At 37.8% G+C, this 25,762-nt stretch overlaps 1 protein-coding gene across 1 annotated transcript; it reads left to right on the top strand.

Moving 5' to 3' along the window:
- Nucleotides 1-1,535: 1,535 nt before the first annotated feature.
- LOC111865585 (sideroflexin-2) lies at nt 1,536-24,299 on the top strand. Its single transcript, XM_023853745.2, has 8 exons — nt 1,536-2,121; nt 4,207-4,377; nt 7,389-7,587; nt 11,173-11,298; nt 15,163-15,229; nt 19,523-19,622; nt 21,520-21,567; nt 24,118-24,299. The coding sequence occupies exons 1-8, from the start codon at nt 1,964-1,966 to the stop codon at nt 24,230-24,232; spliced, it is 984 nt and encodes a 327-aa protein (XP_023709513.1). The 5' UTR covers nt 1,536-1,963; the 3' UTR covers nt 24,233-24,299.
- The last annotated feature ends 1,463 nt before the right edge of the window (nt 24,300-25,762 follow it).

Genomic DNA, 25,762 nt, shown 5'->3' with positions numbered 1-25,762 from the left:
ACGGATTCAGTACCTAATAATACACCATTTGCTTTCTGTCATATTCCGTCATGTAATAAAACACGCGTCGCATATAAAATCACGCAATTCTTCCGTTATCCGTACCAGCGGGCCAACCGTGCTTGCGAACTGCGGTAACAACTGGGTCAGCGCCGGGGGTTCATGAATGACTTGGCCCGACTAGTACGGTGTATTCTTCTAACGAAAATCGTTATATTTCCTGCATATAATCACATCATATCGCTACAGCGACTAGTTTCAGTATAGTTTACACTAAATTAACGTGTGAAATAATTATTCTCTTTCATATATGCAAGACAAACTGAACCCTGTAGTTTTGTATCGTTATTGTAACTGAAGCTTTCGAATGATCAAAAATATGATTGCAAAGTAATAAGAATATGGTGTATTATACTTAAATAAATAAAATGAACGGTTACATAAATAAGCCTAGTATACATCACTTTAAACAAAGAAATACCAGGCTACTCACAGTCCTAACATGGCTGCTTCCAAGCTAATGCAGACTGCAGAAATGTAACAGGATTAAAAGCAACATCACTCATTTTGTTACCATAAGGCTAAACCCACCGATTTATGCATCAATCGGCGCAGAAAATTATAAAGATTCACTTTCAGTCGGTTATTATTATGTATATCCAACCATCTGTGCATACAATGAGGCAACAGCTACTTCCCTTCATTCTGGAAGATGCAGCGTTGGCATCACAGACAAGGGTGGAGTTAGAAATTAATTTCTACTCACTTCTTCGTTGAATCCAGCAGAACACCTTGGTACAACTTATTTTCAAACGCGTAGGACACTACTAAAATATCCTGAAGGGCTTCTTCAACATTTACTAATATTTGCGAATTTTTTACTATTTTTATCATTGAATGACTTTCCACGTCCGCCATATTGGCTGGGAGAATTATTGCCCCAGCTGTCGCGTTCCGTTTCAAGCTGGCGAGGCTTTCCATGAGTAGGTCCACCATCGAACACCATTATACTGCGCGATACTGAGCATGCGCACAAGTGAAAACTAAGGTTGTTTATTTTTTGACTTCAATAAGTATCGCATATTTGTATATACATTAATGGTTACGAAACAAAATCTCAATTATTTCTGAAATGTTGTTATGGTGCAGGAAACAATTTCACGCATAATTTAATGAATGTTTGTTCTACAGTTTTCCCTCATATTTCCAATATACATTTTATTATTCCACAGCTACTTCAGGGACGGAAGTGGTTAATTATGAGAAATAGTCAAAAGTATAAGTTTTTAATTTCCATTTATAATGTATGTCTACTAATGGAAATCTTCTATCAAATACCGGATAGAACATAAAATTTCTGTGAAGTATGTGGAAAGCTAATTTCTTCCCTAAATCAGGGTAATCCTTCCACTGCACCACATACTTACGGACTGATGTTATTTCTAGTCTCTTCTATTGGTCATACTGTAACTCCAGCTGTTCATCAGCTGATATCATTGCAACCAATAGAACAACACAAAAGTAGAGCTGTCCCTAGTGGTGGTAGCTCAAGCTTCGGTTAGGTTAGCGTGTGTAAGGGGTGTGTGCAGTGCGGTATAGTAATATGCTAGTTTGCTAGCGGTTTTGGCAGTGAAGGTGGGGCTGGTTGTAGTCTGTACTTTTGAACATTGAACATGGATATGCAATAGAATTAGAGTTTTTTTTGTTGTACTGTCGATCTCTGTATGACCAAAGTACGTATACAGAGCATATCCCCACACAATTGTCAGTAGACAGTGAACGTTCAAAAGTTCAAGCTCGCTTAAATCGAACTGGAAATGAAATGCAAACCGGTGTAGTGTGTAGCGGTAATAATTTATTTGTGTAAAGTCAGTCGCATGAAGTGGTTACTTGTATTCACTGATTATTGTTAGTTATTCCGTTGGAATAATACCACTGTCATTTGCCAGTTAGCCGACAAAATATGGCAGCATTTCCTCGTTTCGACATTGACAAACCCCTGTGGGATCAGAGTACATTTTCAGGAAGACTTATGAATTTCTTTTGGGTGACAGATCCTCGTACATGTATTGTTTCGGAAGAAACCCTTGATGCTGCAAAACAGCTCGTTGAGCAGTACAGGTGAAGTTTTAAGATGTTATATGCTCCCAGAGGTTGCAGGCCTAATATACTGTCCTGCAACCTGGATATGTCCACAGTATGGTTTTACGGTCTTATTGCTTTGAGGCAGCAGGTAGCATGAGAGTAGGCTGCATGAAATACACATTTACCCCATAGACTGCCCTGTTATAATGATATTTCACCTGCCCTAACAGTGTTCTATGAAAACAAAATGTATTATGCAAAAGTAAACAACAGACCTTGTGAAGAGCCAGAAATGAAATGTGTCATATATTGTATATGGACATATGGGTATATATTTTAATTATGACGTGTCATTACAATACAGTGACTAGCTGGTAAGAGGTAAAGTTGTCCCTGTGCTTAACTAATTAAGCACTACGAAAGTAGATGTATAGACCCATATTTTCTTGACCTCGGCACTAATTGGAGGTAAATGGTAAGCTTTACGTCCCGGCCGCTTTACCTCCAGGGAAAGAGCCCCCAGTATGCATTGGATAGGAGGTTGGGTGGACCCCAGAGCCAGTCTGGACATGGAGAAGTGAAAATTCTTGACCCTACCGGGATTCGAACCCTGCCCAGTTGTCCAGCCCGTAGCCAGTGACTATACCGACTGTGCTATACAGTGACTAGCTGAGTTTGGTGAATTAAGATAGTGATTGCAGATTATAATTTATTAGTTCTAGTAGCTGTTAATAAAACTTGGTTTAAATGAGGGTATCAATTTTTGCTTTGATAAATGCAGTATAATCACAGATATTCCATTTATTTACCAGTCCATATTATGTTCCTTAATTTTTGCATCTTATGCTTTGGGTGACTAAGTCGAAGCTGAAATACATAGGGTTAAATGTAGAATTTTAACATTGTGGAGAAAGAACTGATGAGTGTGCATGGATTAGTGATATAATAAACTGCTAATAGGATTCAAAATAATGGCAAACATTTTAATAGGGTTCATTGGTTGCAGCACTTGGCATGTTGCCATGTTTCCTTGCTTTAAGCAACTTACCTGAAGGGAGTTAGTTAGTTAGTTATTTAGAGAGGGTGGGTTTCCCCATGCACCGCGACCAGTTTGATCTATTGTGCTTCCCTCTATGATATTCTACCAGTCTCTTTACCCTACCGATAAATGGTGCCTACCATCAGTCCTGCCGAGCAAGCGAGTTTNCTACCAGAGGTATTAGAGACTGCTGTTGAGCGGGAAACGTCCGTAATTTGGCTCAGTGACGAGGTTCTTTTACATGCCGTAAAGCTACGACATGGGACCCACGGCTTAAAGTCCCTCCCGGAGGACTTGTTCCCTGAATTTTTCCGCCCTTAAAAATTCGACGACCTCCACCGGGTATTTGAACCCGCGTACCACGAATCATGAGGTGGGAACGTTACCTCTAGACTACAGAGGCCGCTTACCTGAAGGGAGACTTAGAAAGTGAGAGGATGTTAAGGGTCACCCCCTCATTCAGCTTGAAATTTTGTATATGTATGATAGTTTTTCTTTTAGTTTACTGATATGTAGATTACTGTCTCCTGAGGTATGAGCCTGTGTAGTTTGGTAGATGTTTTGCAATATTTCAAAGGAAAGTGCTGCCTACACCTCAAAGTGGACTGAAGGTGGAGGTGGCATGTTCCTCCAAAATGTCAGTAAACACCTACCAGAATATATGGCATCACATCCTATGCAACGGTAATTTTCATAATGACCTCTGTGAGGACCTCAGATGTCACATACTGACATATAGCTTTAAGGCTGAATGAATAATCCTTAGAACTGGAACACTGAGCTGAGTATAAATTTTATTAATGTCAGTAGACCTAAAACATTCTAATCTGAGAACTCCTTAATATGACACAAGAATGAAAACCACATAATTGTGCCTTTGAATTTGATTACATAATGTTTTCAAAGAAATGAAATCTCCAACTTACATTGTGTTTTTAAACTTCTTAGAATTTTTCTGGTATGCTTATGGCATTAACATGTCAAGTCATGAGCCATGTATCATTTGAGTTAGGTCTGTACAACAGTATTTGACACTTCTAAAATCTTGCCATGAAGGAAAAATTGTACTTTCTATATTTTAGGTTAGGTAAAGAGCCACCAGGGACGACGAGGGAGCAAATTGTTTATGCCAAGAAGCTGTATGAATCTGCTTTTCATCCAGACACTGGAGACAAGCAGAATGTCTTTGGGCGAATGTCATTCCAAGTGCCTGGGGGCATGGCAATCACTGGTGCCATGCTGCAGTTCTACCGGTATGTTGTTCCTATAACTTAAAAATACTTAACTTCTGTACTCAACAAGTAGCCAGCCAGTTGCCAGGTAAGAGTTGAGGCCCCAAGCTTGAAGATGGAGGATGTCANCATGTGTTTCAGCTGGGGTACAATTCCTGAATACAGACACAAGCGTTACCGCTTGAGGCAACTTTCTTGGTATAATGGCAATAAATAGGTCACTGTATAACGAAGGTTGCCCACCACTGCAAAGCACCTTTGTATTATGATATGTTGGGTTTTCGGACTTTATCCATCGTCCTGGTTTTTAAGATAACTAATAAAAACACGATAAAAACACAGTGATTGAAGCTAGCTCTTTCTAACGGACCCAACAGAATAGGTGTTTTCCTTCACCTGAGGACGGAAACAGATCCAGTTTCCGAAATGTCGTGTTTTTATTAGTTATCTTAAAAACCAGGACGATGGATAAAGTCCGAAAACCCAACATATCATAATACAAAGGTGCTTTGCAGTGGTGGGCAACCTTCGTTATACAGTGACCTATTTATTGCCATTATACCAAGAAAGTTGCCTCAAGCGGTAACGCTTGTGTCTGTATTCAGGAATTGTACCCCAGCTGAAACACATGCTATCCTGACTTAGGTTGTGTTTGTCCCTTCAGTCCCTCCAGGAAAATACTAAGACTGTACCTTAAAATATGTCATGACCACTTCCTTCTACATCCTTTTGCAATTCATTAGTCACTGTCCTCACTCATTCTGTGCTGTATATACTGAGTTACTGACACTGTTATTAAATAAGCCAGAAGGGATAAATTAAATTGATGAGCTTGCAATGAACAGTAAGAACAAGAACATTAGAGACCTGTATAGAGGAGTAAATGACTTTAAGAGGGTTACCAACCTAGCAGTAACTTAGTGAAGGATGAGAATGATGATCTGCTTGCAGATTCCCACATTTTGAATAGGTGAATAGGTGGAGGAACTACTTCTGTCAGTTATTGAATGTACATCAAGTTGGTGATGTTGGGCAAAAATACATACATCTGAACCGTTAGTACCTGATCCTAGTCCTCTTAGGGTGAAATTGCTATTGCAAAGTTGGAAAGGTGTAAATCGCCAGGTAGTGATCAAATTCCAGCAGAACTGGTTCAAGCAGGAGGTGAAGCATTATGGTCTAAGATCCATAAGCTAATTAATTCTATGTAGAATAAGGAAGAATTGCCTGATAAGTGGAAGGAGCCTATTATTGTACCAGTTTACAAGAAAGGCAATAAAATTGACAGTATTAATTCAAAATTTTATCTATATCTTTTACTCAAGGTTAAGTCTGTACATACATGAAATTGTTCGGGATCATCAGTGTGGGTTTCAGCATAACATATCAACTGCTGATCAGACCTTTTTCATTAGTTGTGTACTATAGAAAAAATGAGAGTACAATGAGACAGTACATCATCTATTAATAGATTTCAAGAAAGCCTGTGATTCATTTAGTAGGGAAGTATTGTACAATAATTTCATAGAGTTTAGGGTACTCATGGATCTAGTTAGGCCAATTAAGATGTGTTTAAATGAGATGATTGATTGATTGATTGATTTATTTCGTCACTGTAGATCATTGTACATGATATATGACAAGTCAAGTTAATTCTGAATATTAACAATTTGATATATAAGTAGATTAAAATTACAATAGTTACAATTTTTTACATTCTTATTTGTGGAGAATTTGATGGAATGAACATTCCATGTTCATGTATAGTAAAGTCTGTATAGGTATACATTTGTCTGATAATTTTCCTATCCAAAATGGTCTAAAATAAGGAAATGCTTTATCACCACCTCTTTTTCTGCTTTACTTGAGAATATGCAATTAGGAAGGTCCAGGAAAGCCAAGTGAGACTGAAATTAAGTAGGATATACCAGCTGCTGGTCTGTGATGATGATATGAATCTGCTGATTGATAATATAGATACCATAAAGGAAAACACAGAAACTGCAATTGATGCTAGTAAGATATACCAGCTGCTGGTCTGTGATGATGATATGAATCTGCTGATTGATAATTAGATACCATAAAGGAAAACACACAACTTTAATTGACGCAAGTAAGGAGGTTGGTCTAGAAGTAAACACTGAGAAAACTAAGTATATGTTGCTGTCTCATCACCAGAATGCAGGGCAAAATTATGACTTAAAATAGGTAACAGATGTTTTGAAAATGTGGCATGGTTCAAATATTTGGGAATGACAGTAACAAATAAAAACCTGATTCAAGAGAGAGTTAAGTAGAGACTGAATTTGAATAAAGCTTGCTACAATTAAGTCCAGAACATTTCTTTTTATCTTCAGTCTAAAGACATAAAAATTAGAATATACAAAACTATAATTTTGCCTGTAGTTCTGTATGGATGTGAAACTTGGTCCCTGGCATTAAGGGAGGAATATAGAATGAGGGTGTTTGAGAACAGGGTGCTGAGGAGAATATTTGGACCAAAGAGAGATGAAGTGATGGGAGGTTGGAGGAAAGTGCATAATGAGGAGCTTCATAACTTTTACTCTTCACCAGGTATAACTGGACTTTTAAAGTCAAGGTGGATGAGTTTGGCAGGGCATGAAGTAGAATGGGGGCAAAGAGGAATTCATATAGGATATTGGTGGGAAAGCCAGAAGGGAGGCCAGTAGGTGGGTGAATGATATTAAAATGGATCTTAGAGAGATGGTGGTATGGATTGGATCAATCTGGCTCAGGATAAAGACCAGTGGAGGGCTCTTGTGAACATAGTAATGAACCTTTAAGTTCCATAAATTGCTGGGAAGTTCCTAAGTAGCTGCCCATTTGGCGGCTTCTCAAGAAGGGCTCAGCTCCATGAAGTTATTGAAGATTAAGTTCCTGCATTAAAGAGAAAACTTAAACTGAAGTAAAATGTTTGTGTCCCTTAGGATTCCTTGTAAGTAAGTTTTACTGTATTTTGAAGCACTATTAAATTAGTACCAGCTATTTTATTTGAAATATTTTACTTCCAGAACTGCACCAGCAGTTGTTTTCTGGCAATGGGTAAATCAGTCATTCAATGCACTTGTCAACTACACGAATCGTAATGCCAAATCTCCTACCACTACGACACAACTTGGTGTGGCATATGTGTCAGCCACAGCATCAGCGATGATCACAGCATTGGGTTGCAAGAGTTTCTGGCAGAAGCGAGCCTCTACCTTGTTGCAGGTACCAAACATCTCATATTGTCCCTCTGTTAATTTCATCCTTATCACATTCCCCATGACATAAAATTTCACAATTTTATGACAATTTCAGGAAGTCATGGCTAGGGTTCTTGATATGAGACATATTAGTAACCACTTAATGAAATCTACTTGCCTTTATTCCTATAGCATATGCTACACAGATATTTCATGGAAGTCATTTTAAAATCATGTTAATTATTACAATCAGACAACGAATGTAACCCATTCTTCAGTTTCATTTCTGAACTTTACACATGAAAATGAGCAGGCTGATGTGATAATAGTATTAGACAGTTTGAATTTTTGCCAGGTTACTGGTATTCTGACTGATATTTTGTGGTTCTTTTCAGGCTTTCTATGCGAATGCTAGAATAGTACCTTGGCCTTGGCCTGACCATTTCCTTCCAGTTTCTGCCCTGATTCAGTATATATGATCATCTTTCTATATTATTTGGTGTTATTCAATTTCTGCAGTTGAAGTATCATTAAATAACCCAAGAATTATCATTTACATGTAATAATAGATAATTGTCAGAAGTGTTTGAGCTATACCTCTGCTCCTTATATGTCTTCATGGTGTGGTGCTTAATTAATGAAACACAAAGATAGCTTCTCCTTTTATTAGGTATTTTAGATATTGTGAGCATAGTTTCAGTGTCTTGCTTATGGGCATGCTGTACACAGCAAGTGATTTAAAGTTCTATTCTGTGAGATAAGTGAGTAGTATAGATTTGCCTTTATTATTCTGTCACCACAGTAGGAAGTATGGACACACCATACATTATTCATTTCTTACAGCGTGTTTCAGCTCATGGAGCCATCATCAGGTATTCAACTTGGTATTCCTACATTGGCCAGTGTGTACATATTGGAATACTTGTTTTCTTATTGGTACTTAATGCCATTATTTATTGAGGTATGTTCACCCTTAAGATGAAATATTAGTTTTTAATATATTAAATCATTAACATTAAACATTTGTAAAGGTTTTTCTTATGTTTTATATGGATGTAGTGTGTGTAGATGTATCTCTTCTACCGATGTGTTTCTTTGGAGCTCTTACTGGTCTTGTATTGATGTAATATGTGTTTTGTTGGCTTTTAGGTATGTGATTGTGTTTCATAATTTTTGAGAAGTGTTGTTTCTTGTGTGTGGTATTGGTTTTGAAACTGAGATGTATATAACAGAATTATATGCTGCTAAGAAAATCAGTGTTGCAATATGTAAACACTGGTCAATGTAGGAATAATAGCAGACAAATACAGGCAAATGTAAAAGGTCAAAATACCTTAGTGAGCCAGAACATGTTGTAAGAAATGATGAATTATTATTTATTATTATTATTATTATTAGAGGGGGTGGGTTTCCCCATGCACCTAGACCAGTTATTGGTCCATTGTGTGTCCCCCTTTAATTTCTACTGTCCCCATACCCTACCGGTACTGGTGCGTACTATCAGCCCCGTTCAGCCAACGAGGTCGGCCGTTGGTACCTGATATTTCCCCCATCTACCAGAGGCGTTGGAAACTACTTGGGCGGGAAATTGTTGCCTAATTTCGCTCAGAGGTCTCCTAGAGACATGAGGATCTTTTACGTGCCATAAATCTACGACATGGGACGCACGGCTTAAAGTCCCTCCCAGAGGACTTGTTCCCTGAATTTTTCCGCCCTTAAAAATTCCATGACCTCCGCCAGGTTTGAACCTGCGTACCTTGAGTCGTGAGGTGGGAACGTTACCCCTAGACTACGGAGGCCACTAAGAAGCGATGAATGTATGGCGTATCCACGTTTTCTATTGTGGTCATGGAATAATAAAGAAAATTTCACACACAGTAAAATATGGTTGCGAGTCCCAAGGGACTTGGACCCGAGAAAGACTGCGCTAGCAAGGGCCAATAGCATGTAAAAAAAGACAGACCCGTCCTTTTGTCAGAGTAGACTCCCCACAAAAAGGAAAACCGTAATCTTCAACAGTAATAAATATCTGGTCATGAGCCCCAGACAGGGCTCGACACCAAGACTTACTGACTACTGAACATCAGTCACAATTTGACTTGGACTGTACAGAATCGTCATAACAGAATCACTGAAAAGAAATACACAAATCATAACCTACTTGAAAGAGGCACATCACAAGCACAATATGAAGCTAAAATAGAATATTTATGAGCAGTATAAAGACAACTGAACTGCCCCGGTTATTAGGAGGCTATATGATAATTTTCCCTGTAAAGTGTTCCATAAAGTGTTTATTTAATGTGTACACCTTGTCTGCCATTGCTCTATTCTTCATTCCTTCAATGGCATATTGGGAACTTTATATGCTTTCTTGGACATATAAGTCATATAGTATTTCTTTCAGTTTCCTATTCAGTTATTAAATGCTAGTTACAAGATTTCACTTATATTCTGAAGTGCTACAATTGTCCCTCCCTCAATTTATTTTGCCATTTGGATGTTACTTCTCTCTTCATTTACGTAAGTTTCAATCACACAATCACTGAAAACAGCAGTGTCATAAAGTTGTTTGTGGTTTACTCATGATGCTGTAAGAAACCCAGACTATATGGTGTCAGTCAGCAGCAGCAGCATAAAAACTTTCTCAACCTAAATTATTCAGTAATAGAACATTGCTCAGTTTGTAAGCCTGACTTGAGAAATTACAGTATGAAGTGGCGAGAAAATCACTACAAGAAATACACAAATCATAACCTACTTGAAAGAGGCACATCATTCAGCTAAATAAACCTGGTGAACTATCAAAATACATGACCATTTGTTGAATAAAGTTAACTCTAATGGGATTATGATAGCTTCATTCAACAAATGGAACAAAGAGCTCTGTTATAAGCATTGTCAGACAACAGTTCTGTCATGTAGGGAGAGTTCTTATTCTAGAACTCAGTGAAAAGGAGGCTGGGCAGTTTCTAGGGCCATGCTGATAGAAGAATCACAATCTCCTTGATAGATTTCATCCACCTCTGTATATGCAGAATGGAGCTGATACATACAGATAAACATAAAAGTGCTAATGGATTATTTCACTGCATTCATAGAAAAGACTATATTGTGACATGTAAACCCATTGTTAGGCAAAGATCACGAGATAAGCAGTTATACAACAGCAGTGCCTGAATAGTGATCATGTGGGCATCCCAACAGACACAAATGCAACAACTGAACTGCAACAGAGGAATGGTGTTTTCTATGTGGTCCATGCTGAGGTGTTATAAGCAGAACAATTAGTTAGTGAAAGTCAGTCATTGGAGTGGAGGCAGTCAGTTGGTGAGCGACTGAGTTAGTTAGAGGACTGCTGTGGTACAGTCATTGTTAGGTGTTGCTGTTAGAAGCTGGTATTTGAGGCCGGGGACAGTTCAGGAACCCAGAGGAAGGGGAACGTCCGCCATTGGAGGCTGTTACTACACATCCCTTATATGACAGGAAAACTACCATAAATTACTTTTTCCATAATTAACCTGTGCAAAATGACATATGGTTGATTTCTAGTGGTATGTGAGGAGTAAGCATGTTTTAGTTCATGGTTTGTCGCTCTTGGGTGTTCCAGCGCTACGTTCCATTTGCAGCAGTGGCAGCTGCCAATTGTGTGAATATCCCACTGATGCGCCAGAATGAGTTGATATATGGCATTGATGTCTATGATGAGAATGAAAATAAGATTACACAATCCAGGGTAAGATTTATAGGGTAATAGGGTAAATAGAGATTTTGTTGGGCAAGATATATAATGTGTGGGAAAAATGAAAAGTGCAACTTTTCAAACTTTGACTGAAAAACCTCAAGGGAGAAACCCATCTGAAAATTGGAGGATAACATTAAAATGGATTATTGAGATAATGTTGTGAAGTTTTGGACTGGATTCAGGTGGCTCAGTATGGGGTCTGGTTTTGGATATTTGTGAATGTGATGATGAATGTTTGGTTCCCTCTACTCATCTTCTTTTTCTTTACTTTCTCTCTTTCTTGTTACTGTTGAGATGACCTGTGCAGTTTTCTTTTCCTACGTAGGTCATTTCAGAAATAATGCACACAATTTTTTTATTATGTTTATTTTTTTTAATATCTCTTTACAGTCCTTCAATATAGTCCCCCTGCTTCTCAATGACCAAGTCCCAACGTGTGGGAAGCTTTACTATTCCATCCAGGACCATCTTTGTTTATCTGTCAGATGGCTCGGATAACTGCAGCAGAAAGCTCTTCCAGAGAGGGAAAACGACAGCCTCACATAGGTTGTTCAACTTTGGGAATAAGTCGAAGTCTGGTGGACTGTAGGGCTGTAGGGAGCAAGAGGCAATACCTCCCAACCGTATTGGCACAGCTTTTCTGTTACGACATTCCTGATATGCGGGCGAGTGTTGTCATGGAGAATGATCGGCCCAGCCTCAAGCATCTGAGGTTGGTTTTTGTGCATATTTCTGCGCAGATTTTGCATAAAGTCATGATAATGAACTGTTGTGATACTTTTCCCGCACGGAACTCTGTCTGTCATGATTCCTTGGTGATCATAAGCAAAGATCATCATTTGTTTGACCTCTGATTAAGATCATCAAAATTTTTTTGGTCATGGGGAAGATGGACCTCTCCACTCGTTGGACTGTGATTTCAGCTCCGGTTCAAAGTCTCTAACCCACGTTTCATCAATAGCGACAGGTCGATACAAGAATGCTTGACCTTGAACGTTGAATCTTTGTTTCAGCAAGGTTGCAATGTCTAGGCATTTCTGCTTCTGTTCAGCAGTCAAGCAGTGAGGGACCCATCGCACAGAAATCTTTCTCTTCTTTAAATCATTTGTCAGAGTTCGGAATATTGACATTGGTGGAATCCCTGTGGTTTCAGGAACTTCCTCACATGTTGTACGACGATCTTCAAGAGCAGCTGACACAAGTTTTACACTTCATCTGTTGATGTTTTCGGCCTTCCTGGCCTTCGATCATCGTTTATGCTCACACGACCACCATGAAAATGACTAGCCCAGCGAGAAACTGTACCATGGTCCACTGTTAACTTGCCACAAACTTTGCTTAAAGCACTGTGGATTTCTGTCATGTTTTTTCCACGTAAAGTTTTGATGTTAATGTACGACCTTTGATCTGCAACATTCACAATACCCGAGAACCGTGCAGGCTCCATTTCTAACTCACGTTATTTAAGAACAGAATACATTATAAATGAAACAAAATAACATGCTTCTTTCTCAAGCCCTGAACTGTAACTGACTTGAGGCTCACTGTTGTTGCATCATCTAATCTGCAGTGTTGCCAACCTGTGCTTATTTATGAAATGACCCACATACTTTTTCGGTTTTTATGGAAGTACAGGTTATTTGTCTCATAGCTACCAATATGCATGTCCTTGCCCAGTAACTTTTGTCTTGATGTTGTAAATATACCTATAAAATTAAAAAAAAAAAGAAAACTTTTTTTTTTGTGTAGTGTGTTAACAATTACAAACATGGAGATGACACAGAACTTTTAGGTTTTAAGGGTCTTAAAGAAAGCGGATGTCAGTTTTTTCCATAACTTTTTGTTTTATGGAGGGTATGTGATGTTGAGGACAAGAATGATGGAGCTGTACCTCCACTCCCCCATATGTCTTCATAGTATAGTGCTTAACTAATTAAACACATGAATCACTTTACCTTTTTGTGTGTTTCTTTGCATAATTTTTTCTCACTTGTGTTCAAAACATGATAAAGGAATTTATTATGTTCATTTCACAGTTATCTATACTGTAGATTCAGTTAATTGGGGCACACTGGGACCAGAGTATTTTGCGCCAGTCAAGCAGCTGCCCAAATGCACGTAAGGGGTTAGAAGGTACATGTACTCATACATAAGAAAAAAAGATAAGTTTTCTCTTTATAGGTAACAAAAATACTGGATTTAAATGAGCTGGTGCCAATCACNAGTTTTCTCTTTATAGGTAACAAAAATACTGGATTTAAATGAGCTGAAACAACTGGTGCAAATCATAGAAAAATAATATATTTTAACATCCTATTGCATTGATGTATCACTCACTCATTCATTTCTATCTCTAATTGCAATCCAAAATTTTTTGCAATCTCTCTTTTATGTAAAATTACATTAAAATCACATAAATTGCTACATGTTTCAGCCCTGCTTGGCCATCTTCAGACAATTGTTCACTTATTGACTGTTGAAACTCTTGCACTGCACTAGATCATAAGTCAATGTTTTCCGTGCTTTTGCATATCATTGTTCACATTAAAATGTGTTTGTTTAAGAATGAAAATTCTCTCCTTGTTTTGCTTTACTTTCCTTTTGTGGCATCCATGTTTGTGGCCCCTTTGTTCTCACTAGTTGGACACATGAGTGTGTGCTGCACAGTCATCTAGAACCAGTAATATTTTCCTCAATTTACATTGTAATTCCATGTCCCAACTCATTAGCCATTTCTTAACAGATTTCAGATGTCATCCATGCATAGCACAAAACTGGTAAACTGTTCATACTAATCCCATTAAAGCACCGAAGCTTAGCCCTTATCTCAGTAACTGACAGCTTCCATTTATCAGTTCCTGATATGTTTGAACAGCACAACACAGTTACATAATCTGTTGCTTTCTTTGAACCAGATACACTTTTGTGTTTGTATCTTAGGGAACCATCTGGTGTGGCACAATAAAATAAACCTATTTCATCTGCATTGTAGGTATCATCTGCACAAAATTTCCGAAGCAAGTTTGTGCAGCTTTGTGGATTTCCATTGTTCAGCACCTAACAGCGTCAGCACTGTCCTTCTCACTGTGTGCCTTCTTGAATTTTATCCCAAATGTGGATTTCTGTCAAGACAACCTGCTATCTGTTGCTTTGAAATCGTTATGACCCAGATTTTTGTCGAACTCCTCCGACTCATTTTTCAGCATTGGATCACTGACACATACACCTCGTCCGGTTATGACAGAGAACTTCATTTTTCATAAGGTCCCTTTTGTCCATGATGTAATGTCCATTCATCTCAAGTTTCTATTGCTGCTATGTAGTGTGTGCAGTTGTAATTTCAACACACCAGTTTTCTCTGCTAATTGGCAATGACTGGTGTTAGGCAGTTGGTTTTTAATTTTTTCAGTGTTACATCTCTCCTAGGCATTTCTGTAGGGATCAAAAATTTTATATGAAAAAATTGCTGCACAAACCACAGTACACTTACAAAGGCAGTCACTGCAAGACTGAGAGCAGCTGTAGCTAGGTGTTCATTTATACTGAGTCAGTGACTCACTGATGATGCAGTAATCACAAGTGTGCCATGTGGCAGCTACTGGACCAATTAAATGGCATGGTGTCCCAAATAAGAGCAAGTTCTAGTAATATTCTTGATTTGTTTTTCTTCTTCAGAATTTGCCCCACATGAATGGCTGACCCAATTAACTGGTGACCCTACTAACAAGAATCCAGTTCAGCCCTACCGTGATGAGGGCAGTGATCCTCTTCGTAATGCTTTGCAGTTTTCCTTGTGTATTTTGTATGTTGTACTGGAAATGACCAGTCACTAATTCCCTTGTATTTATTCCTTAGGTAGCAGCTGTTAAAGGAATTTCACAGGTGGTGCTGTCCAGAATCGTAATGTGTGCACCAGGAATGAGTAAGTCAAAACAGGGTGATCCTTTATAAGAGATTTGAGGTTCTCATAAAAGTGAAAATTGAGGTTCTTACTTTGTGAGTTATGATGCCAAGTAGTCTCATACCAAATTCAGAGGTACCTGCTGCCACCATCTTAAGGATGAAAGTGGTTTGTGGTCTCCTGACCTATGACAATGTGTAATATGTAATTACCAGTATTTCGAAGCATCCTGCTTCTTCCATCTTCAGGGTGGAAGTAATGTAGAAAACCATCTATGAGACTATGCTTCTTCTGCCATTATATGAAGAAGAAGATACAAATAGGTCTGCCACTGGGTCTGATTGGCCCTTCCTTCCCAATTTTCAGTCATTTGCGAATCACTACTTAGCCATAAGGTGTTGTATTTATGATTCTGCTACAGGAACTGCAAATTCACTGGGAATCTTTCATGCTGTACAACATTTATTTAGAAATTTCAGAAACTCTCTTTAGATGCATACCTAATCAGTTCACTAGCAACCTCATCGTTGTGTAATTTCATAATTTGCTCACATACTTCTTACCTCTTAGCATCCAAATATATTCTGAGCACTTTCCTCTAAATGTGGTGCAATGTGTGAGGGCTATTTGGAAAGTAACCTCCAGTGAGCTGTTAACATAACAAGCATGAGTAAAAAATTTTATTATGTACAAAAAAAGTACATACATACTCAAGCTACTTCTTAACGTAGTCAATACTGGAATTGAGACACTTGTACCAGAGAGTAAGTTTCTGTAAGCCTGTGTCATAGAAGTCTGCCACCTATGAGCTCAGCCACATTTTGATGCCTTCCATCAACCCCTTCTTTCTGTTGAAGCACTGTGATCCCAATCAGTTTTTTTCAGGTAGGTAAACAGGTAGTAGTCACCCGGAACGAGATCAGGAATCTAAGGACCGTGGTCAAACAGTTCCCAGTTAAAATGATCCAGCAGTGATCGAGTGCAAACAGCTGTATGTGAACACAGATTGTCATGCAGGAGCACTACATCAGATGTCACGATTCCATGCCTTTTGTTCTAAATGACCCTACACATCTTTTTTAGTGTTGCACAGTACATGTCTGACATTATTGTAGTCCTGTATTTAATGAATTCCACCATCAGCACTCCATTTCTATCCCAGGAAACAGCTGTCATCAGCTTTCTGGCAGGTAGACAACGAAACAAAGACAACATTTGTTTAAACTTTTTTCATCTTGTTTGGTGAATGTGTGTGCATCCACTGCTTTGACTGCTCTGTGGTTTCAACATTCACAAATAAAATCCAGGTTTCATCACCTGTTACTTGTGCAATATGATTGAGAAATTCATCGGCATCTTTGTAGTATGGCTCTGAGAAAGCCAAAGCCATAGCAATTCTCTACATTTTGTGAGCACCTGTGAGCATTTATGGAACCCATCTTGTGCAAAACTTGTGATAGCCAAGCCTAACTGTGATAATGTCATAGAGAAGAGCATGTGAAATTTGTGGGAATTCTGAAATTGTGAAGTGCTGTCTTGAGTAATTTTTTGGTCAACTCTTTGAACAATATCATTATGCACTACAGATGGCCAACCACTTTGCTCTTCATCGTGAACATTTGTTCACCCATCTTTGCACATTCTACACCGTTTGCCTTACAGTTCCTTCACTCGTTATATTTTTGCCATAAACCGCTTATAATTCATGATGGAATTCTGCAGCACTCATGTTTTTAGCATAAAGAATGTGGATAACAGTGCAAATTGCAATTGGTCGTTATTGCATATTCTAAACGTAAGAGCATATTTCTGCATATACGTTTTGAATTAAGGATCATTTCAATTTTCTCTAACAAAATCGGTTTTGCCTGTGTTTTGGACATCCCTTGCCAGTTGCTATTCTCAGCTCTCTGAGTAACGGCACTTTTACCATTTACAATACAAGCAGGTAGCTTGGCTATTTTGAAAGGGAGGGGTTGCGATTTTCATGCATCCCTTTGACCACCACAGCAGACAGTAGCATCAGAGGGTTGGTCTCGAGAGAAGTCTCTTCAGTTAATGTGTTACTCTTTACTTTAATAGTCTGCATCAAAAAAGTGTTCATGTACTGAAAATGCCCATAGAAAAGTGCAGCAGTAGATATTTAAAAATTCAGTGGGTGTCGGGTAATAGTGACTATTCAACAGACGGTGTTGCCGTGTACTGTCAAGTGTGCGCAAAGGAAGTAAAATGTGAAAAGAAATTTCAACTTGAACAACACTCAAGAACGACTGCACATATCATGGCAAAGAAGGGGAAGAAGAACAGCACACTACAACTGCTACTTCTTACACAGGTCAAACCGAAATCCTCTGTTAATATATTTTCAGCCGATCTTTGTAAGGCTTTAGTATGCAGCAACATTCCATGGAATAAATTAAGCAATCCAGTTCTGCGATCATTTCTGGAGAAATATTGTGTAATTAAAAAATCCCAGATGAATCAACTCTTAGAAAAAATTATCTACCTTTGCTGTATCAATCTACTCGAGTCAATCCGTTCTGACATCGGAGGGAACTGTGTCTGGATATCTGTGGATGAGACAACAGATTTATGTGGCCGATACATAGCAAATTTTGTAGTTGGTAAGCTACATCCAGACGAACCCGGCAACCCTCATTTTCTTGCTTGCAAAGTACTAGAGAAAACCAACCATAGCACAGTAGCAAGATTTGTAAATGATTCTCTGCGACTACTATGACCATCTGAAATTGAGAATAATTGCTGTAAGGTGCTTTCTACATGTTGAGAGCATCAAAGGCCTTACAAGTATTTTACCCAAATCTTATATACGTAACCTGTTTAGCGCACGGATTACACCGTATTGCAGAAAAAATATGTGCACAGTTTCCAGCTGTTAACAATTTAATTGCAAGTGGGAAAAAACTGTTTCTGAAAGCACCAGCTCGTGTCCAGTTCTACAAAGATTGCCAACTTCAGGTTCCTCTGCCACCTGAACCTGTCCTAACTAGGTGGGGGACACGGATATCCGCAGTTTCATTTTATCAGGAGAATTTCAATCAAGTAAAAGAAGTGGTTACAAAACTTGAAGATGAGTATGCATGTGTCTGTGAAGCAAAAGTGGTGTTTGGAAGTGATACTGTTTATCAAGAGGTGAATTTTATCCATGCACATTTTTCTACAGTTTCAAAAGCCATTGAGAGCTTAGAATCTTGTGGTGCACTTCTTAACGACTTAATTCAACTCGTTCAGAATACAACTTGTTCACTGAATTCCGCTCCAGGCGAAATTGGAGAGAAGATTAAATTCAAGTTAGGAAAGGTGTTGAAATGGAACCCAGGACTAAAAAAGTTTCAGTCAGTTAGTCAGTACTTGAGTGGAATTAGGGTATCTTTGCCAGATGAATGTTCCGAACCTTCGGCACCAGTGTATAAATACTGTCCAATAGAAAGATCATTCTCAGCCTATAAACTAATTTTGACGGACAATAGACGTAGTTTGTCTCCAGAAAACATTGAAAGACTTCTAGTTGCCTCTTGTGATGCTACTTTCTGCAGTGAATGATACATGTAAATAGGTGAGTCTGAATAAAGTGACCTGTTTCATAAGTGCATATTTTCCCACTTTTTAGTGCATAAAGATCCGGGCCCTAGTGATGAGTTATGTGATGGTTTACAAGGCAATGAATCATGTGATGCTACCTCATATGCACAAGCTCTCCCTCGCTCATACATTAGTTGCCTAAAATGGAGGTTAATTTCTGAACAGCCCTTGTATGTTCTTCCCTTATATATCATGTTTTACTACCATACAAAAAAAAAATATTGTTTTAACACATGTTTATCTTTATTGTTTTATGGGGGAATGCAGTAGTGTAGTTGGTTGAGGCACTGTGCTACAAGCCATAAGGTTGTGGGTTCGATTTTCCCAATGAGGTCATTGGACTTTTCTCAATTGACCTAATCCTTCCAGCCGCACTATAGCCCTGGGTCGACTAAGCCTCTTAACAAAAATGAGTATAGGAATCTTCCTGGGGGTAATGGGTGGTTGGCACATAAGGCTGACAACCTCACTGCGAGCCATGAGCCAATTGTCTAGAAAATGTGGGAGCCTTGGCCTCTTGTAACCCTATGGGCCTCCAGGGCCTGTTACAGGGATAGCTTTACCTTTACATTTCCTTTATTGTTTTAGGAATGTGAACTGACTAATTCTAGAAAATATTAGGTGCCATGGTGACCTGACACCTGGAATCTGTTGAATCCTGTCATTAGCCTGATAAGCTATACAGAGCTATAATAGCTGTCCGTGTTTCAGCCATCCTTCCTGTTGTGATGGAGAAACTGGAGCGCTACCCTTTTATGCAGAAAATTCAGCCCCTTCATGCTCCTTTCCAAGTAATGGCAGTTGGATGTTTGTGAGTATGAAGGCTCATGTGGCTGTTTTGTAAAAGCCAGAAACTGTGAAATTTGACTCCTTCTGGTATTAGAAGCTGAATGTTCAAATTTCTAACACTAAATCTACCATTGGATCTTAGAGATATGAATTCAGTTAAATTGACTCAGGATACAATCTATTCATGGGTATTTGGATTATGTAATAGAGAATCCCTGGATGGGCTGAATGGCCATCAGCTGCATAACAAAGTCAATTTGTTATGCAGAGAATGTGTGTGCGCATGCATGTGCATGGCACTATAAATTATAGTGTAACCTCAGTATAGTGAGAATTTACAAAATTCATAAAAATTGCCTAGTGTAACATGCCTTATTATAACTGAAAGTGGTTGGTATTCATTTCAAGTCCATCTCCTGATTTCTAATTACATATGTCACAATAGCCCACTACAGTTAAAAAAAAAAGTCGGTATGGCAACATTTATTTTTCTTAAGTGGTTATCATGAAAATAATAACTGACTGCTTAATCAGAGCTCCCAAAGTCCTGACTGCTATTTGCCACATGCCTATGAGTTCCATCCACATTCCAATATCTGCATTGCCTGTTCACCCACAGATATCTTTCACATTCCATTCATAATTTTTTGTACATGCATATGTATGTGTGGATAAGTGCATTGACTTGTACTGAGCTTTCTTGACAAATATGATGCACAAAGGAGCTGGATGTTGAACCAACTCTTTAATACGTTTGCTGTGTCTGATTATCAGTGCAGCAAAGTTGCCTAATACTGTATGCATACTCATGTCTTTTCTTGCTTTCAAACAGTACAGCCATTTTTCAGAATGATATTCTTGAGTCCTAAGTATTCTATGAAATGGTTGTCATTAGCCTTGATCATTAGTCCATCAGCTTTTCTTGTTAAAATTACTCAGAGAGGACAGATTCAGGATCTTCATTCTTCCTGATTCATTTTTGTATCACTGGTTTTCCATAACATACAACAGCTGATTTTGTCTTTGTTCTTCAAAATGGTGAACGGTGTTGAAGAAGACAGTCAGCTATCTTCCTATATTGCTCTTTAATTAGCTGCCAACTTTGAACAGATGTATTGGTTTAAACTTCATATTCAGATCTAGGCATTTATGTTTCACCATACCTAAGGTGGAACAGTTTTTAACTTCTGCAACATGACATATGAGCACAGAAAAATGTTAATCTCCCATTCACTAGCCAAATGACACAATACACAATGAAACAAGTTGCTGAACAAAAGAGGAAGTTCAGATGACTTCATGTGGTGGACATTTTTCATTGCCTAAAAGTATTGGGGTGGCTCCACCTTGAAGCTGTCAAGTCATTGTAAATGTCGTCCTACAAACATTGTCCATTGCTGTGGCCATGTTACATTTTGAACCAAGGTAGGTAATGTTATTCAGTTACATATCAGTATGGCTCTGTGCAAGGACACTAAGCACTAGTACCTCAAAGCTGAGCAAATTCTCTGTTTTGACATGTATTCACAGGTAGTTTCTGAAATGCAGGCATTCTTCTGATGAAAGGGGAGGTTGGGTTGATGGTACCTGTGTGGACTGCCAATTGTAAATAACTTTAGAAGCAAAACTTCAAGTCCAGTCAGTGCAGAAGGTTATGGAAAAAGTCAGTGTTAATTATACATTGCTCATTATGATGAAAAGTGCCAATTAAATAGCCATCATTTTATATGAGATTTTTCCTTGTTAACTAGTATTAAGAAATTGATGGTGGTGATGATTTTTCTCACTTTCATTTAATTTTTGTTATGAGCTGTACTCATTCTGTCAGGTTTGCACTGTACATTCACTGTCTTGAAGTTGTCAGTACAGTTTAAGAAATAATGGAGTTGCCTCATATTTCTACCTGGTTTATGTTTCAGCCTGATATTCATGGTTCCAGTAGCATGTTCTCTTTTTCCACAGAGGTGGTAAGTATTCATGTAATTTACTTGAAAGATTTTGGTGTGTAAATGGTATAAATATATTTTTTTGTTGTGACATCGTGTGTTAAAGCACAGTTTAAGATAATTTTAATTCAGTGGTGGTGAAAAAAGGATTCTGTAAAGATTACATAAATTCATATCATAGTTTTCTTTTTGTAAGATAAGCAGTGCTCATAGGAGAAGAATGTGTGGAATACCACTAAATCAGATATATAAGGTAAAACAGATAATAGGCAGATTTCTAGTGAAATGTGATTTTTCTTAAATGGTGCTATTTTTTAAGGAGAATGAGCTAATCGGAAAGAATCATGCTAGTTCAAGTACGTCTAAGAGATATGGTAGTGTGTTAGAACTCATTACTTCCACTAGAAATGTAAATGGCATTGATAAAATTTGGTTGGTTCAAACAGTATGATAATTATCCTCTTGTATATATAATCTTTCTGAACTGGGAAATAGTAATTATTAGGTAAACAATATAAAAGAAGACAAACTTCAGGCCATCAGCACAGAAAAGAAGTAGACCTCATATCTCTACTGTCCTTAATGCCAAATAAGATCATGCTCAGTTTTGGCCTCAACATCAGAACATACAAAGCACCAACAGATGGGTGACCTGAGTTTTGACAGCTTAGCTAATACAAATCAGTCGCTTGCCAATATTCATACAGGCAATGGTTATAAGCTTATAATTTATATTATTTCAGTGAAGATTCATGGTATAGTTTGTGTTTGTTATATTAGTCAGTGGCTAAACATCATTGACCACAAGAGAATGGTAAACTCTTTTATTACATTAATAAAATTATGAAGTTTTATTTCTAAAGCTGGTAAGTTAAGGTATGTCCTCTCTGTACACAGTCACTGAAGTGAACATAAAAGGACTAAATGACTTCAATCGCATTTTTCCTTTTACAAATCACGGAATAAAATTTGTAGTGTGTCTGCACGATGAAAAGATTTAAAATGTTGAGACTTTTGTAAGAAAAGTGTAAAACTGTACTTTTTTAAGTGACACACTTTTTCCCACTACACCTAAACATATCAAATGTAGATATATAGTTTTATTACAAGTTTGCATAAAACATTTTGTTCTTATTTCCTTCCCACAAATTTATGTAGGAAATTCTGGAAAACCTTAATGACACAAAATATGCTTTAAATGTTTCATAACAAGAATTATCCTTCTGTACACATAACAAAATTTTGTAATGTGTAAGATGAAAGTTCTGAAATTGTGTGATTTTGATTTACCGTAGCAGTGACTTGTCAAATGTTAACACATTGCAAGGACATAAGTTATGTAGCAGGTCATGAGCGAGCAAGCAGTCTTTTGTTTCAGTGTCTTGTGTCTCTTCGATGAGTACTGATAATATTTTGACATGGATATGTGAAGTGTATTTTATATGAAGTAGATGATTTACTATGTATTACTTGTGTATATTATTTATGGGAGATGGCGTTACAAGTTGACCTCAACGTATCATTCAGTAATGTGTAGGAGTGGAAAGGAATATGGCAGAAAGCAGGGGAAGTTAATAGAATGAAAGATTTTTAACAAGTGAAGAGTCATCCTATTGAATTCTCAATGCATGTTACGCTATTAAATTAAAAACTATATAGCTTTCTGATCTTCTGTGTATAATACCCACTGTATCAATTTTGTTTTTATGAATGTTATTAACCATAACCACACTGTTCACCATGTTCAGGATGCAAGGAAATGTTTCATACAGAATTTGTAGGTACATTTATGATACAGTATATAGCTATGAAGTATCAGATTTCTAACTGCAGTGGTTCATTGGTTATTGCTGTCAGACTGAAAGCTAAATATGTATGTCTTATATTCACCCTGTTACTTAACTTCCTACAGAAGGAAAGACTTGCAAAAATTACAGATTTTTTGTGATTTTTTTACCACATAAACTTTCATGGCCCTGCAATTAGTGTCATTCATATTGATCCCACCTAAAATTTTGAGTGGTAATTGCTAAAAAAATACGCAACTTTTGTTAAGGTAATTTTCTGCAGAATGCAGATCAACATGGTGGCCATATGAAGTCTGTGTTTAAGTTTTTATCTAATGAACCATTGGAGCTAGGCATGTACAGTTCAGCTTGCCACCTGCTTTCATGCTGGTATCTTACTCTGCTTATTTGACCCTGAAGATGGAGGTGATATGTTTCTCTGAAACGTCAGTTGACTTTCAACGGACTATACGGTGTTATATTCCATTTTCAATTTTGTATGAAGATCATAAATATATGTATGAGTTCTGTATGAAACTTTTGTAAACTTATCAGTTACAGTTGTGGTGACTATGCGAATTAGTGTAGTGGAAGTTACACATACAGTAAATCAATAAACTGCTAATTATTACTTTGTAGTTGTTGGTAGCCTTACCATATATAGTGATGTATCTGAAGGAAAGTAAGCATCATAAGTTCTTCCCAGAATTTCTTGTTTTGTGCATATAGTGTCTTTGAACTTCCCTTTTAAACTATACTTTGAGAAATTTCTCTTCACTTTTAGTTCCCTGAAAACTACTACATTGGAGTGGTTGGAGCCAGAAATGTACCAGAAACTGAAAGAGACCTGTGCTGGAAGGGACGTTCCTACATATGTTTATTTCAACAAAGGGCTATGAAGCTCCAAGTTATGTTGCCATCTGGTGTTTATGCTCTGTACTGCAGTGTGGGACATGATAGAATTACTTCATTTTGGGTTGTTCACTCACCCCAGAATGAAAGGAAACATTACTAATTAGTTCTGTGTTTAGTAACCGTATAGCCTAACACAAAGTAAATTTCAAGCCATTTACATTGTGAACAAATTGTGTAAATGAAGGTTTATGGATTACATTTCTTACCAATTTATTGCATTTTTGCAAATACAGTAGAACTTGGTTATAACGTCATCAAAGGGACGTAAAAATAGTGTCGTTATAAACGAATGTCGTAACCGAAATGGGTACTTCCACAGTAGCCTTATGTTAGTCACGTAAAAATCTACCAAAAACCGAGTTAAAATGTTGCATTTTTTAGTGAAATGCGTAGTTAAGTACAGACTAACGTGACATTAACGTGGAATTGCCCAAATGTGTAATATCAAAGACATATTACAGCGCTTTTCACTGACAATACANCCCAATACACACTTTCTAAATTACGTTCAATGTCCATATCAGAGAAATTCAGGAATGAAAATGACGTTACATACGAGGTTGATGCATTTGTGCATGTCATACTAAGCAAGGTATAAAAACAGTTGCTTTATGAGGAATTAGTTCGTACCATTGAATATTTGACGCAATAGACAAGGTGTCGCAGAAACCGATGTTGCTATAACCAAGTTTTACTGTATATGCAATATTACAGCAAATTCATATTTGGAGCAGGAGAGTTAAGCCTATTATGTGCAATGTATAGCCAGCAAATTGTTCATATGATGTAGTGCACCTGTGGATGTCCAGTTAATGTAAAGAATGAATGTGTTTCCTCATAATCAAATGATGTAACAGTAATGTTTTGCAGTCCATTTGGTCTCTAGTTATTGACTGGGAATAGATACTATAATTCTAAATTACTGTGAATTTTTAGACACATAACCAAATTTGCTTCAATCAAGAATTTTGTGGCTCTGCAGTTTCCCTCAGCAAGTAGGCTGCCTGTGGAAAATCTAATTGTCTTCAAATCTATGCTGTGATATTAAAATTGCTTAGCTGTGATGTAGTGGCTAATATGGGCAATACACACACAAATGTATGACAAGAACTGAACACATAGTTATCTAGGAACAAGTGACGTGATGTCATGAAATCTTAACACGTTGAGGACAGGTCGCATGATATCATGCTTTTGGCTTTTAAATGTGGCGGACCAGTCGCATGATATCACAATTTTAGGACACGTTAGTTTGTAACACAATTCCTTGCTCTGGCACCACCCAAGTTGCACGCCACATCATAATAAAACTCTGGAATGTTTGCTTACTTGTCAGTAACTTGACCTTGCTGTTTTCTTAACGAAAATGCTTTGCTGCTCTTTGAGCTGTATGTATCAGCCAGTAGATAGTGGTGGGGTATGGACAAGGACAAATTCTTCTCTGATGAGCTAGCTGACTTGGCTCATGAGATGCGTAGTAATGGTGATTCAGAGAGCGGCAGTGACAGGGGAGA

The sequence above is a fragment of the Cryptotermes secundus genome, unplaced genomic scaffold, assembly GCF_002891405.2.
Source record: "Cryptotermes secundus unplaced genomic scaffold, Csec_1.0 scaffold1132, whole genome shotgun sequence".
NCBI classification, from domain to species: domain Eukaryota; kingdom Metazoa; phylum Arthropoda; class Insecta; order Blattodea; family Kalotermitidae; genus Cryptotermes; species Cryptotermes secundus.
The sequence above is the reverse complement of the archived record's forward strand: the minus strand, read 5'-3'. Positions and strand labels throughout refer to the sequence as shown.